The sequence below is a fragment of the Phyllostomus hastatus genome, unplaced genomic scaffold, assembly GCF_019186645.2.
Source record: "Phyllostomus hastatus isolate PE091 unplaced genomic scaffold, TTU_PhHast_1.1 phas_scaffold_501, whole genome shotgun sequence".
Taxonomy (NCBI): Eukaryota; Metazoa; Chordata; class Mammalia; order Chiroptera; family Phyllostomidae; genus Phyllostomus; species Phyllostomus hastatus.
The window spans coordinates 11,516,976-11,531,966 of NW_025334033.1; the positions used below are offsets into that span (position 1 = coordinate 11,516,976).

Genomic DNA, 14,991 nt, shown 5'->3' on the forward strand with positions numbered 1-14,991 from the left:
TAATGGGTATGATGTTGAAAATCTGATATTAAAAATCTTCTCATATGCTTATTGGCCATTTGTATATCTTTTTTGGAGAATTGTCTGTTCAAGTCTTTTGCCCATTTCTGTATTGGACTATTTTTGTTTTTGTTAGTGAGTTGTAGGAGTTCCTCACATATTTTGCATATTAACCATTTATCAAGTATATGATTTACAAACACTTATCATTTTGTAGGGTACCTTTTCCCTTTGTTGATTGTTTTCTTTCATGCACAAAATTTTAAAGTTTGGTGTGGTCCTATTTGTCTGTTTTCACTTTTGTTTTCTGTGCTTTTGGTGTCATATCGAAGAAATTGCCAAGTCCAAAGTCTGAAGCTTTTCCCCTATGTTTTCTTTTAGGAGTTTTATAGTTTAAGGTCTTATGTTAGGTCTTTAATTCATTTTGAGTTAATTTTTACTGTTCGACTTCATCTTTTGAATGTGGATATCCAGTATTCCCAGCACCATTTGGTGAAGAGACTCTCCTTCCTCATTGCATGGTCTTAGCACTCTTGTTAAAGGTGATTTGACCATATACATGAGGGTTCATTTCTGGACTTCCTATTCTTTTACACTGGTTTGTATGTTGGTATTTATGCTGGTACCACACTGTCTTGAGTCCTATTGCTTTTTAGTATGTTTTTAAATCAGTAAGTTTGAGGTCACCACATTTCCACCTTTGTTCTTCTTCTTTTTTTAAATCCTCATCTGAGGACATGCTTATTGATTTTAGAGAGAGGAGAAGTGTGTCTATGTGTGGGATCTTTAAGGTTTTCTATATATAAGATCATACAAACAGACAACTTTACTTTTCCTTTCCAATTTGGATGGGTGTCTTTTATTTCTCTTTCTAATATAATTGACTGTCATGTGACTGCTCAGAATGTGTCTCTCTTATCAGATGCTTATCAGTTTAATGGTGACACTTCATGTTCAGAACACTCCATGTTACCTGTGAGATTATGAAGACCCATAAGTTAGGCAGATCATTGTATCTAGTCCTATCCAGTTTTCTAGTTTTACCGGATTTATATTCTGTTGAATAGAAGTCACAAAAGTGGGCATCCTTGCCTTTTTCCTGATCTTAGAGGAAAAGCTTTCAGTTTTTCACCATTGTGTATGACGTTAGCCATGGACTTTTCATAATGGGCCTGTATTATGTTGAAGTGGTTTCCTTCTGTTCCTGGTTTGTTCAGTGTTTTTATCATAAAGGGAATTGAATTTTGTCAAATGATTTTTCTGCATCAATTGAGATGATCATATGGTTTTTGTCCTTCATACTGTTAATGTGGTATATATATTACATTGATTTTTATTTTTAAAATTCTCACTTGAGGATATGTTTTCATTGATTTTAGAGAGGAAGGCAGGGAGAGAGAGAGATTGAAAGAGAACCATTGATTTTGTTTTTCCACTTATTTATATATTCATTGGTTGCCTCTTGTATGTGTCCTGACTGGGGATCAAACCTACAACCTTGACATAGGGCCTGAGTTTTGGTCTTGTAGGAAGGATGAGATTAGGTTGATGGTAACTCAGTAACTTAAAGAAGGACCTTGGTAGAGAAAATCAGCATTTAGGAGCAATACCATCTTTACTCTCTGCCCATTGCTACCCTGAGTTATTTACCACTTAATTGTCTTAAATTGTTTTTTTTCACTAGGCACAACACCATTACTGGGCGATGGCTGACCAGATTTCAAGCTGTGTGGGACCCTAAACAAGAAGACTGTGTCATAGTTGGCAGCATGGCCCATCCACGACAGGTGGAAATCTTCCATGAGACAGGAAAGAGGGTGCATTCTTTTCTTGATGGAGAATGCCTTGCCTCTGTGTGTTCCATCAATGCTGTGCACCCAACTCAGTATATTTTGGCTGGAGGTAATTCCAGTGGGAAGATACATGTTTTTATGAGTTAAGAAAGTTGCTGGGTTTTTGGTTTAGCAATACTAGTTTGTTCAAATTAATTAGTGTTTATTTAGCAAATATAAATTGCTTTATTAATAGCTATACTCAGAATGCTTTTTTTTTTATTGAGGGAGAAACCTTGGAGATTGTTTCCACAGGATGGGGAGGAAATATGAGGGAGGCTATGATGCCTTCAGCACTTTAATCAAGCAGTGTGTTGAGAAATTGTAACATTATCAGTTTTAAAGCTTTGAATGATAAGAATTAAAAACTTTTGTGGTCTGATATTGTTTTTAAAAAATTTATTGGAGCGACATTGGTTAATGATAACATCATGTAAGTTTCAGGCATATGTCTTTATACTACCACATCTATATACTCTGTTGTGTGTTCACTGTCCAAAGTCTAGCCTTCTGGTACTGTATATTTGACCCCCTTCACCCTCTTTGTTTTCCCCCAACCCCTCTTCTGTGGTAACCACTATTCTGTTGTTTGTATATATGAGGGGTTTTTTTGTTTGTTGCTTTTTGTTTTATATCCCACATATGCGTGAAGTCGTGGTTCTTGTCCTTTTATATTTAGCTTACTTTATTTAGCATAATACTGTCAAGATCCATCCATGTTGTTGCAAATAGCAATATCTCATCTCTGTATGGCTGTGCAGTATTCCATGGTACTTACGCCATTACACCACATCTTCTTTATCCAGTCATCTGTTGAGGGACACTTAGGTTGTTTCTATGTCTTGGATATTGTGAATAATGCTGCAGTGAACACAGGGTATGTATGTCCTTACAAATAAGTCTTTTCAGTTTTTTTTGGTAGATACCCAGAAGAGGGGTTGCTGAGTCTTATGGTAGTTCTACTCTTAATTTTCTGAGCAACCGCCATACAGTTTCTCATCGTGGCTGTGCCAATTTACATACCCACCACTGTGTGTGAGGTTTCCTTTTCATGTTTTTTCCAACACTGTTAGTTCTTGTCTTACCGATAATAACCATTGAAACAGGTGGGAGGTGGTATTTCATTGTGGTTTGGATTTGCATTTCCTTTATGACTAGTGATGTTGAGCATCTTTTAATATATCTGTTGGCCATTTGTATGTCTTCTTTAGAAAATTGCCTATTCAGGTCCTCTGTCCATCTTTTAATTGGATTGTTTATTTTTTGATGTTGAGTTGCATATTAAATATTAGCCCCTTATCAGAGGTATTGTTTGAAAATACCTTCTCTTATTTGGTTGGTCACCTTGTTGTTTTGTTGATGCAGAAGTGTTTTTAGTTTGATGTAGTCCTGTTCATTTATTTTTGCTTTTACTTCCCTTGCCTTTGGAGTCAAGTTTACAAAAACTGTGAGACCAATCTCTGTAAGTTTAGTGTCTATGTTTTCTATGTATTTTATTGTTTCAGGTTTTATATTCAAGTCTTTAATCCATTTGAGTTAATTTTTGTGTATGGTGTCAGATTGTCTACTTTTATTGTTTCGTGTGTTGCTTTCCAGTTTTCTGTATATTTATTGAAGAGACTTTACTTTTTCCATTGTATGTTTTTGACTCCATTGTTGAAAATTAGTTGCCTATGTACGTGTGGGTTTATTTTTGTACTCTAATTATTGTTTTATTGGTTAGTCTCTGTTTTTTGGGGCAGTACTATACTGTTTTGATTACTATAGCTTTGTAGTGTAGTTTGAGGCCAGTATGATAACTCTGGCTTTGTTCTTTTTTCTCAAGATTGCTTTAGCTCTTTAAGAGCTTTATGGTTTCATACAAATTTGAGGGGTTTTTTTTTCTGTTTCTGTGAAAAGTGCCTTGGGGTTTTGCTAGGGATTACTTTAAATCTGTATATTGCTTTAGATAATAATGCCATTTTAACAATGGTAATTCTTCCAGCCCATGAACACAGAATATCTTTCCATTTCTTTGTGTCTTCAATTTCTTTTAACAATGTCTTATAGTTTTCAGTGTACAGGTCCTTCATGCCCTTTGTTAAGTTTATTCCTAGCTATTGTATCTTTATTGTTGCAATTGTAAATGAGGTTGTTTTCTTCATTTCTTTTTTAAATATTTTGTTAGTATATAAGAATGCAGAGGATTTTTGTACATTGATTTTGAATTCTGCAACTTTACTATATTATTATTTTTTTAAGATTTTATTTATTTATTTTTAGAGAGGGAGGGGAGGGAGAAAGAGAGAGAGAAACATCAATGTGCGGTTGCTGGGGGCCGTGGCCTGCAATCCAGGCATGTACCCTGGCTGGGAATCGAACCTGCGATGCTTTTGGTTCGCAACCTGTGCTCAATCCACTGAGCTATGCCAGCCAGGGCTATATTTATTATTTTTAATAGTTTTTCTGGTGGAATTTTTAGGGTTTTCTAGTATAAAATGATGTCATCTCTAAATAGTGGCAGTTTTACTTTTTCATTCACAATTTGGATGCCTTTTATTTCTTTTTCTTATTTAATTACTCTGGCTAGGACTTCTCATACTGTTTTGAATGACAGTGGTAAGGTGGGCATCCTTGTCTTTTTCCTGATCATAGAGGAAAAGCTTTCAGAGTTTCACCATTGAGTATGATATTAATTGAGCATTTATCCTATATGGCTTTTATGTTGAGGTACTTTCATCTGTATCCATTCAATTGAATGTTTTAATCTTAAATGGATGTTGTATCTTCTCAAATGCCTTTTCTGTATCTATTGATATGGCCCTTGATTTTTAACTTTTATTTTGTTAATATGGTGTATCACATTGATTGATTTGTGAATGTTAAACCATCCTTGCATCCCTGGAATGAACTCCATTTGATCATGATGTATGGTCTTTTTAATGTGTGATTGTATTTGATACATTAGTTTTTGTTCAGGATGTTTTTGCATCTAAGGTCACCAGAGATATGGGCCTGTAATTTTCTTTTCTTTTTTTTAAAAATATTTTCACTTTAGTTTTTAAATTTATTGAATTGTAGCCTTATGAAATGAGTTAGGAAGTATTCCCTTGCCTTCATTTTTTTTTTTTTCAGGGGGACCAGGGTAGGAAATCTTTGAATGTTTGATAGAGTTCACTAGTGAAGCTGTCTTGTCCTGGACTTTTGTTTTTTGGTAGTTTTTTTTTTTTTTATTATTATTACTGTGTCAATTTTCTTACTAGTGATTGGTCTATTTAGGTTTTCTAGTTTTCCATGATTCAGTCTAGGAAGGATGTATATTTCTAGGAATTTGTGCATTTCTTATAGATTATTGCATTTAGTGGCATATAGCATTTCATTGTGTCCTTGTATAATTTTTGTATTTCTGTGGTGTCTATTGTAATTAGTCTTTCATACCTAATTTTATTTATTGGAATCTTTTTTTTCCCCTTAGTGAGTCTGGCCAGAGGTTTTTCAATTTTATCTTTTGAAAGAACCAGCTCTTTGTTTCATTAATTTTTTTTTAGTCTTTTTGTTCTCTATTTCCACACTGATTTTTACTATTTGCTTTCTTCTACTGATTTTGTGTTTGGGCTTTGTTCATTCTTTTTTCCCTTAGTTCTTTAAGGTAAGATTACTTATTAAAGATTTTTCTTGTTTCTGAAGGTAGGTGGCCTGTAGTGCTATATATCTGTCCTTCTTATTGCTTTTGCCGCATCCCAACAGTTTTGATATGTTGCGTTTTTTTTAATTTGTCTGTAAGTATCTTTCGATCTCTTATTTCTTCTTTGACCCAGTAGTTGTTCAGTAGCTTGTTTTATCTCCACATATTTTTGTTTTTTTTCAGCTTTCCTCTTGTATTTAATTTCCATTTTCATATTGTTGTGGTCATAAAATATACTTGGCATGATTTTAGTTTTAAATTTATTCAGACTAGTTTTATGACCTAACGTATGGTCTATCTTTGAGAATGTTCTATTTGCACTTGAGAACAATGTATATTTTTTTGTTTTGTGGTGGAAAGTTCTATAAATATCTACTATGTACATGTGGTCTAATGTGTTATTTAAGACTTTTCTTATTGATTTTTTTCTGTCTGGATAATATATCCATTGCCATCAATGGGGTATTCAGGTCCCCTACTATAATTGTTTTTTTGTCAGTTTTTCCCTTTAGGTCTGTTCGTAATTGCTTTATATATTTTGTTGCTCCAGGTTGGGTTGGATATATTGATAAGTGTTATATCTTGATGAGTTGTCCCCTCTATTATTATAAAATGTCCATCTTTGTCTTGTTACCTTTTTTGTCTTGAAATCTATTTTGTCCTGATACAAAAGTGCTCTAGCCCTGCTCTTCTCTGGATGCTGTTTGCTTGAAGTTTCATCTTCTGTCTCATTCATTTTGAGCCTATATCTGTCTTCATCGTTGAGATGGATCATCTGCTGGTCACATATAGTTGGGTCTTGTTTCTTAATCCATTTTGCTATTCTGTGCCTTTTGATTAGTGAATTCTGTCCATTTACATTTAGGGTAGTAAATGGTGATGGTTTTACTGTTATGTTCCATTATTAACAATGCCAAAAAAACAACAGCAGCAATTTTTAAGAGTTCAAATTAGTGTAAGGCAGGACTAGAAAACAGTCTGATTTTCAGCTGGTAATTAAAGTACTCCTTATTTTAAGTAAAAATAAAATTAATTAATAATGGCAACAATCATTATAAGAGTCCTTTTAGGGCAAAATTTAATAGTATAAAGAGGTTCACAAAAATAGATTGGTGTTATTTTGGGGAATAATACTTTAATTTTTCCTCAGTTCAGTTTTGATAAATTGTACGTGATCATATAAAAATTACGTCATATTTAAACTTGACTATATAAAAAAGGGAGAGATGAAATGAACTCAGCTGGATGACAGATATGGCAAAATATAAGAATGAAATAATTCTACCTAGGGCACTTATATCATATGCAGATGTAAGGACCATTTTCAGTTGATAGCTTATATTCTTCCCATGAGCAGTCACAGGTTTGGAGTCAGTGATGCAGTACAAAGCCACAGTCAAAACTTCCTGATGCAACACAAAAAAGTTGTTTCTGTTTCCTTATTAAAATGTCACCTGGTTGTCTATTTTTCTTTATCCATTTATTTGTAGTCGAAAGTTAACAAACAGTATCAACAATTATTGTAGGTGAAGTAAGGTATTGCTGGATCAGAGTCTCTCTATAAGACATCTTTACTGATTGAATCAGGAGGTTTATTTAGTTCAACCCTTACACCTCTCTCACCTTTCTTAGTCTTTGTCATGTCACACACCTTCTGTCTCCATTTGGATTATCAACATGACCTGCATATTCTGTTCCATTGCCTGGATAACAAGCAATGGTGGCTTTCGTCCAGCCATTGATTTTTGTAGTTGCTCAGCTTCCCCGCCACAGTGGTATTTTAGGTTGTTCTTGCTGCTCATGAACAGCCCAGCGGTTTTGCAGCCAGGCTTCTTGCCCTCGATCCAGGTGATTTATCATCTCAGATGTGCTCGGTTGAGTTATTCTTCTGACTGATCAGCTGGTTGTCTATGAACTTGCCAGGGTCATGCAGGGTGTGCACCTCCTGGCCGATCAGCTGCCTCATCTCCTTGCCCAGAAAGCCATTGACTATGCAGATGCCATGCTTGGCACGATGTACTCCTGCGCCAGCCTCAGGGCTGGCAGCAGTTTTGTCAGCCTGGGGCTGCAGGCGACTGCCTTACCTCAGCCTCTTGTCCAGTGCATTGCTCAGTGGGTTCAGGTTCGCCTTCCCCTGGAACAGCTACGATCAGCCCAGTAGCCCCTCTGTTGCGGGCTCTGCCTGGGCTACCGGGCCCTGGCTGTTGGACTGTGTGCGAGGCGGGATGTGGCCACCATGGGCTTGGCTTTTGCCTTGACCTCATCCGGTGGGGTGGCACTGTCCTGGCGCTGTGTCTCTTTCCTGGCCTCCCTGACTGAGGTGGCCCTGGGCGGCTTTTTAGGGGTGGGCTTGCGGGGTGTGGGTATGAGACCAACTCATGGCCAGGAGCGCCCTCACTGCTCTGGCACATGAGCTTGTGTGTCCTTCAGTCCTGGAGCTCATGCTCCTTGTGCAGTAGAAGGAGCTGACACCGTGGCTCCAGCACAGCAGGTTCTCCATCTTTCTGCACAGCTCGAAGTACTGCCAGTCTTGCTGGCTCTGGCTCAGCCTGTGGGCCCGCTGCTGTCATTGGGCCTTCAGTGGCTGAGCAGAAGGGGTTGCAGCTGGACCACCTCACTTGGGGCTGGGGACCAGGCAGAGCGATAGGGCCAATCACTGCACCACGCACCTGCGGCCTTTGCCTCAGGGACGCCGGTGCCCTCCCTCCACCAAGCTGCTTCCTCTTCCTGGGGTCCGGCAGCGCAGCGCTGGCTGCCTCCTCAGCGACTTATCACCTTTGTGGGCTGAGGGAGCGTGGTCTCCCTGCGTGGTGGATGACGAAGGCGACCTCCGCGGGAGCTCCGGGTCCAGGTGTGCTAGACTAGCCTCCTTGGCCACTTCCGCATCCTGGGTGCTGGCCTGTGGGCACCGCTCGCCCTGCGCGCTTGTCACCTAGGATGATTATTGATGTATGAGGACTTAACAACCATTTTATCTTTTAGTTGCTCTATAATTCCATTGTTTCTCTTCCCTTGTGATTTTGTGCTATTTTCGTTCGACAGTTTTCTATGATTTTTTTAAATGTTTAGAGTCTCAACTATGGATTTTTGTTTTGTGGTTACTATTAAACTTGTAAAATGTCTTATAGATCAAATAGTGCTCATTCTTCTGATTGCCTTGTATCTTCATTCACCTGTACCCATTCAGTCTTTCTCTTGCCTTTGATATTTTTTGTCATAAACTATACCTTTTTACATTGTACATTTGTTACCAAATTGCAACATTTTAAAATGTCCTTCCTCCTTTTATCTTTTTTTAAAAAGATTTTATTTATGTATTTTTAGAGAGAGGGGAAGGGAAGAAGAAAGAAAGGGAGAGAAATATCAATGTGTAGTTGCCTCTTGCATGCCCCAAACTGGGGACCTGGCCCTCAACCTAGGCATGTGCCCTGACTGGGAATCAAACCAGCGACCCTTTGGTTCGCAGGCCTGTGCTCAATCTGCTGAGCCACACCAGCCAGGGCTTAACTTTATCTTTTAAATAAATGTTTAATATTTTATTCTGAAGTAGTTTTTCTGTTTCCTGCTTCTGTTAGTCATCTTACTTAAACTTTTGTATGCTTTTGTCTTTTTGTTTCTGGTAGAAGAGCTCCTTTAAACAATTCTTGCAATGCTGGTCTTGTGGTGGTAAATTCTCTGTTTTTACTTATCTAGGAAAGCCATTATTTCTCCTTCACATCTAAAGGATAACTTTTCTGGGTATATTAGCCTTGGCTGATGGTTCCTGTCTTTCAATATTTTGATAATTTCCTTCCATTCCTGTCTTGTGATGTTTCTACTGAGAAATCTGATTATAATCTAAAGGGTTTTCCTTTGTAGGTTGTTACAGTCTTATTTTTCCCTGGCTGCCTTGAGAATTCTTTCTTTGTCATTGAGTTTTGCAGTTTGAATAAAATGTGTTTTGGAGAAGGTCTTTTTTGCATTGATATAATTAGGTGTTCTGGTAACTTCTATTTTAAAATCCAGTTCTTTCCATGGAGAGTTCTCATTGATTGTTTGATAGACTTTCTGTTCCCTTTTCCCTTTCCTCTCCTTCTGGTATACTTATTATCCTTATGTTGCTCATTTTTGTGTAGTAAGACAATTTTTGTAGTTTTTTCATTTTTTAAAAAAATATATTTTATTTATTATGCTATTAGAGTTGTCCCATTGTCTCCCCCTTATTCCAGTCTGCCCTGCACAGCCCCTCCCACCCCCCCCCCCCTTAGTTCATGTCTATGGGTCATACATGTAAATTCTTTGGCTTCAACATTTTCTATACTATTCTTAACCTCCCCCTATTTTCTACCTACTATTTATGCTTCTTATTCCCTGTACCTTTTCCCCCTCTTCCCACTTCCCCGGCTGGTAACCCTACCTCCATTTCTATGGTTCTGTTCTTGTTCTAGTTGTTTGCTTAGTTTGTTTTTGTTTTTCTTTTTTTATATATATATTTTATTGATTACACTATTACAGTTGTCCCATTTCCCCCCTTCTCTCCCCTCCACCCTGTACCCCCTCTCCCACCCACATTCCCCCCCCTTTAGTTCATGTCCATGTGTCATACTTATAAGTTCTTTAGCTTCTACATTTCCCGTACTATTCTTGCCCTCTCCCTATTTTCAACCTACATTCTATGCTATTTATTCTCTATACCTTTTCCCCCTCTCTCCTCCTCCCACCCCCCTGTTGCTAACCCTCCATGTGACCTCCATTTCTGTGGTTCTGTTCCTGTTCTAGTTGTTTACTTAGTTTCTTTTGGGTTTGCTTTAGGTGTGGTTGTTAATAATTGTGAGTTTGTTGTCCTTTTACTATACATGTTTTTTCTTTATCTTCTTTTCTTAGATAAGTCCCTTTAGCATTTCATAAAATAAGGGCTTGGTGATGATGAACTCCTTTAACTTGACCTTATCTGAAAAGCACTTTATCTGCCCTTCCATTCTAAATGAAAGCTTTGCTGGATAGAGCAATCTGGAATGTAGGTCTTTGTCTTTCATGACTTGGAATATATCTTTCCAGCTCCTTCTTGCCTGTAAGGTCTCTTTGGAGAAATCAGCTGACAGTCTGATGGGAACTCCTTTGCAGGTTACTGTCCCCTTATCTCTTGCTGCTTCTAGGATTCTCTCCTTCGTTTTTACCTTGGCTAATGTAATTATGATGTGTCTTGGTGTGTTTCTTCTTGGGTCCAACTTCTTTGGGGCTCTTGGAGCTTCTTGGATTTCTTGGAAGACTGTTCCCTTTGCCAAATTGGGGAAGTTCTCCTTTATTATTTGTTCAAATATGTGCTCAATTTGTTGCTTTTCCCCTTCCCCTTCTGGTACCCCTATAATTCGGATATTGGAACGTTTAAAGGTGTCCTGGATGCTCTTAAGCTTCTCCTTGTTTTTTTGAATTCTTATTTCATCATGCTTTCCTGCTTGGTTGATTCTATCTTCCTTCTGGTCCACTGTATTGTTTTGAGACTCAGTTTCCTTCTTTTCACTATTGGCTCTCCTCCGTGTATCTTCCTGCATCTCTTTTATGGTAACCTGCATCTTTTCATCTAATTTGCACCCAAAATCAATCAATTCCGTGAGCTTTCTGATCACCAGTGTTTTGAACTGTGCATCTGATAGATTGGCTATTTCTTGGTCGCTCAAAAGGATGAGTCCTGGGGGACTGATCTGTTCTGTTGGAAACATGTCTTTCCCTGTCTCTCCTTTTTTTTCCCCCGGTCTGGTCGCTCTTGTTACGGTGGGGGGCGGAGCCTTAGGTGTTCACCGGGGCTGGGCACCCCAGTCGCTAGATTGTGACATTATATGTGGGGGCGGGGGCGGGGACGGGAGGGAACAATGGTGGTTGTTCCGTTCTCCTGGGCTCAGACCCTTTTCTGGGATCCTGGGCTGTGAGCCCTGTCCTGGTCCACAATCGCCGCCTCACTGGCTCCGCCAGCCGCAGCTTGCGTACTCAGGGATCACCGCTGCATTCTTGCACCCCGGATGGCTGTTGTGCCGATTTCGTGCCAAATTTTCCCCCACCTCCGAGCACCGCCGACCTGCGCCAGCCCCGCGCCCGCCCGGCTCGTCTTCTCCTACCAGTCTGGATGTACGGGTCTACTTCAACTTCTTGGCTGTCCGACTTCCATTCAGATAAATCCTCTATCAGTTCTGGGTGTTATTCTGTCTGTAAATTATTGTTGTTCTAATCTTGGTTGTGTGAGGAGGTACGGTGCGTCCACCTATTCCTCCATCTTGCCCTGTTTTTCTTTTTAGATTCAGTTATTAACAGCTGTGAGTTTGTTGTCATTTTACTGTTCATATTTTCGATCTTCTTTTTCTTAGATAAGGCCCTTTGACATTGCATATAATAAGGGTTTGGTGATGATGGACTCCTTTACCTTGACCTTATCTGGGAAGCACTTTATCTGCCTTTCCATTCTAAATGATAGCTTTGCTGGATAGAATGATCTTGGATGTAGGCCCTTGCCTTTCATGGCTTTGGATACTTCTTTCCAGGCCTTCTTGCCTGCAAGGTCTCTTTTGAGAAGTCAGCTGACAGTCTCATGGAAACTCCTTTGTAGGTAACTATCTCCTTTTCTCTTGCTGCTTTTAAGATTCTCTTCTTATCTTTAATCTTGGCTAATGTAATTATGATGTGCCTTGGTGTGTTCCTCCTTGGGTCCAACTTCTTTGGGACTCTCTGAGCTTCCTGGACTTCCTGGAAGTCTATTTCCTTTGCCAGATTGGGGGAGTTCTCCATTATTTGTTCAAACAAGAGTTCCATTTCTTGCTCTTCCTCTTCTCCTTCTGGCACCCCTATGATCTGGACGTTGGAATGTTTAAAGTTGTCCTGGAGGTTCCTAAGCCTCTATTTATGTTTTTGAATTCTTGTTTCTTCATTTTGTTTTGGCTGAATGTTTATTTCTTCCTTCTGCTCCAAACCATTGGTTTGAGTCCTGGTTTCCTTCCTGTCAATGTTGGTTCCCTGTACATTTTCCTTTATTTCACTTTTCATAGGCTTCACTTTTTCCTCTATTTTGAGACCATACTCAACCATTTCTGTGAGCATCCTGATTACCAGTGTTTTGAATTGTGCATCTGATAGATTGGCTATCTTTTCACTGTTTAGTTGTATTTTTTCTTGAGCTTCGATCTGTTCTTTAATTGGGCCATATTTTTTTTTTGTCTTGGTGCACCTGTTACATAATAAGGGAAGGAGTCTTAGGTATTCTCCAGGGCAGGGCAACCCACATCATTGCACTGTGGTGCTCTATATCAGGGAGGGGTCCAAGAGGGAACAATGCTGCTTATTCAGCTCTCAGCCCATTTTCAGGCACTTCCCCTATTTCCCACAAGCAAACGGGGCCCTTCTGGTGCTGATTCCAAGTGGGTGGGCTTGTGTACATTCTAGGACCCTGTGGGTCTCTCTAACAAACTCTCCTGTGAGGCTGGGAATTTCTTCCTCTGCCTCAATCCCCATAGTTTTTTTCCAGTCAGAGGTTTTGAGGCTTTATTTCCTTGTGCCAGAACCCTGGGTTGCACAGTTTGTGTCGCTCCACAGTTGTTCCTCTTGGTTTACCTGTACACAAATGTGGGACTGCCTGCTCCACCAGCTGCTGCCTTGCTGCCCATCTCCACCCCTCCTACTGGTCTGGATGAGTATTTCTTGTTTAACTCCTTGGTTGTCAGACTTCCATACAGTTCGATTTTCTGTCAGTTCTGGTTGTTTTATTTTTAAATGTGTTGTTGTCCTCCTTTTGGTTATGGGAGGAGGCAGTGTATCTACCTATGCCTCCATCTTGGCCAGAAGTTGTTATTGCAGTTCTTTTGTTGGAAGTGGAGCTGTTAAATCAGTGACTGATGTTACTGTGTGACATTACCTATCCAATGTTTTTCACTGTTCTTCATTGTCAAAATACTACTGAAAGGCTATTGTTAATAGCTTCAGCAATATGTTTGAATTCTAAGAGAAAATATTCTTATCATAATTGCATACATTGTAAGTGGAAGTGTATAATTTCCTTAAAGAACAATTTTCCCCTAAATTCCATCTCTGTAATTAAAATCTAGGTGTTTTGATGCTTAGTTTATTAAAAGTTATGGGTGTTTATAAGGAATAGGAATTCTCTATTTTCTTGATGATATGAATATAGAAATGTATAAGGGAGGTAGAAATATTAATTTATGAAATGGAAAGTAAAGATAAGTGAGGTTGAATTATGTTTAATCTACCCTTGCAGTAGTGAACAAAGCCTTTTGGTTTCCTTTCTCCTTTCTGCACTGCTTAATTTCACAGGTTCTAGAATGGCTAGTTCTGTGGGGAGTGTTTTTTTATTTTAATAATGACTCTCAATCAAATTAGTACCATCATTTAAGCTTTGATGGTAATTGCCGGGCTTCTGCAGTAAATGTGAGCAAATTCTTCATGCTTTTCACTTTTGTGATTTCTTTTGACAATGTAGCTTCATAAATGGTGCTATTTATATTCAATTCCACTTTAATAGAGTTCTCTCTTCTTGAGGCAGTGCAGGAATGTGAGTGGGGACTTGTTACTCAGTGATAAATTCTATAATGGCGTAATAATTTAACTCTAGAAAGCACATAAAAGAAAACTGTCTCTCTCAGGACATCCTTAAATTGCAGTCTGTTGTGAAAGGTATTTCTCCCAGAGACTTGGTTAAAGCTTTGTGGGTTCTGTGGTTATTCATGTATTATGACTGTACTCTTTCCCTTCAGGATAAACCCTTTTTGTAAGTTGGCCTTTATGATGTCTCTTACCTGTATAAGCTCTGAATTCCACTTGTTATTTTCTTTGGGATAACTGGTGCTTTTTTTTTTTTCTTTAAGGAGGAAGAAAACAGTTCTCATTTTGGGCGGACAGACTTGGTCAGCCTTGGGCAGACTGTAAATGATTAGGAATTGATAGAGCCTGAGTTAAGTCCTTTTTTAGTATTTTGGCCTTTGAGTTTCCTTTCCACAGAGAAGACTTTGCAAAGGCATTTCTCCAGGAAAGCAGGGGAGCTAAGGGCTGTGGATACAGAGATTTAAATCCTTTCATCCAGTGTACAGACATGGGAAGGTGGGGAGAGCATACACATGTCTTTTATATCAAACCCAAGAGCAAGAATTATATGCCCTCTAACTTTAGATTCCAAAAAAATTTAGGCATCCTGTTTGTGAGGCTGTCCCTTCTGACTTAGTACTTTTTTTTGTACAGAGAATACTTTCAAAAATTTTTTTCTTAAATTTATTGACTTGAGAGTCATAGGGTGGGAGGGAGAGAGAGAAAATGAGGGAAACAAGAAATGCCGATTTGTTGTTCCACTTATGTATGCATTCATTCACTGGTTGCTTCTTGTGTGTGCCCTGATGGGAGACTGAGCCCACAACCTTGGTGTATCAGGGCAACACTCTAACTAACTGAGCTGCCCAGCCAGGGCCCAAAGAGTACTTTAAAATTTCTTTTCCTTTTTAGTATGATATTGATAGCTAGGACTGA

General features: G+C 38.8%; 1 protein-coding gene across 1 annotated transcript in view; it reads left to right on the forward strand.

Annotated features, from left to right (window-relative positions):
* The window catches only part of WDR76 (WD repeat domain 76), a 53,144-nt gene extending 50,930 nt beyond the window's left edge, over window positions 1–2,214 (forward strand). Inside the window, exon 13 of the mRNA XM_045822959.1 lies at window positions 1,685–2,214. Within this exon, the coding sequence (XP_045678915.1) occupies window positions 1,685–1,940 (256 nt within the window). The 3' untranslated portion in view covers window positions 1,941–2,214. The remainder of the gene's footprint in view (window positions 1–1,684) is intronic.
* Window positions 2,215–14,991: the final 12,777 nt, after the last annotated feature.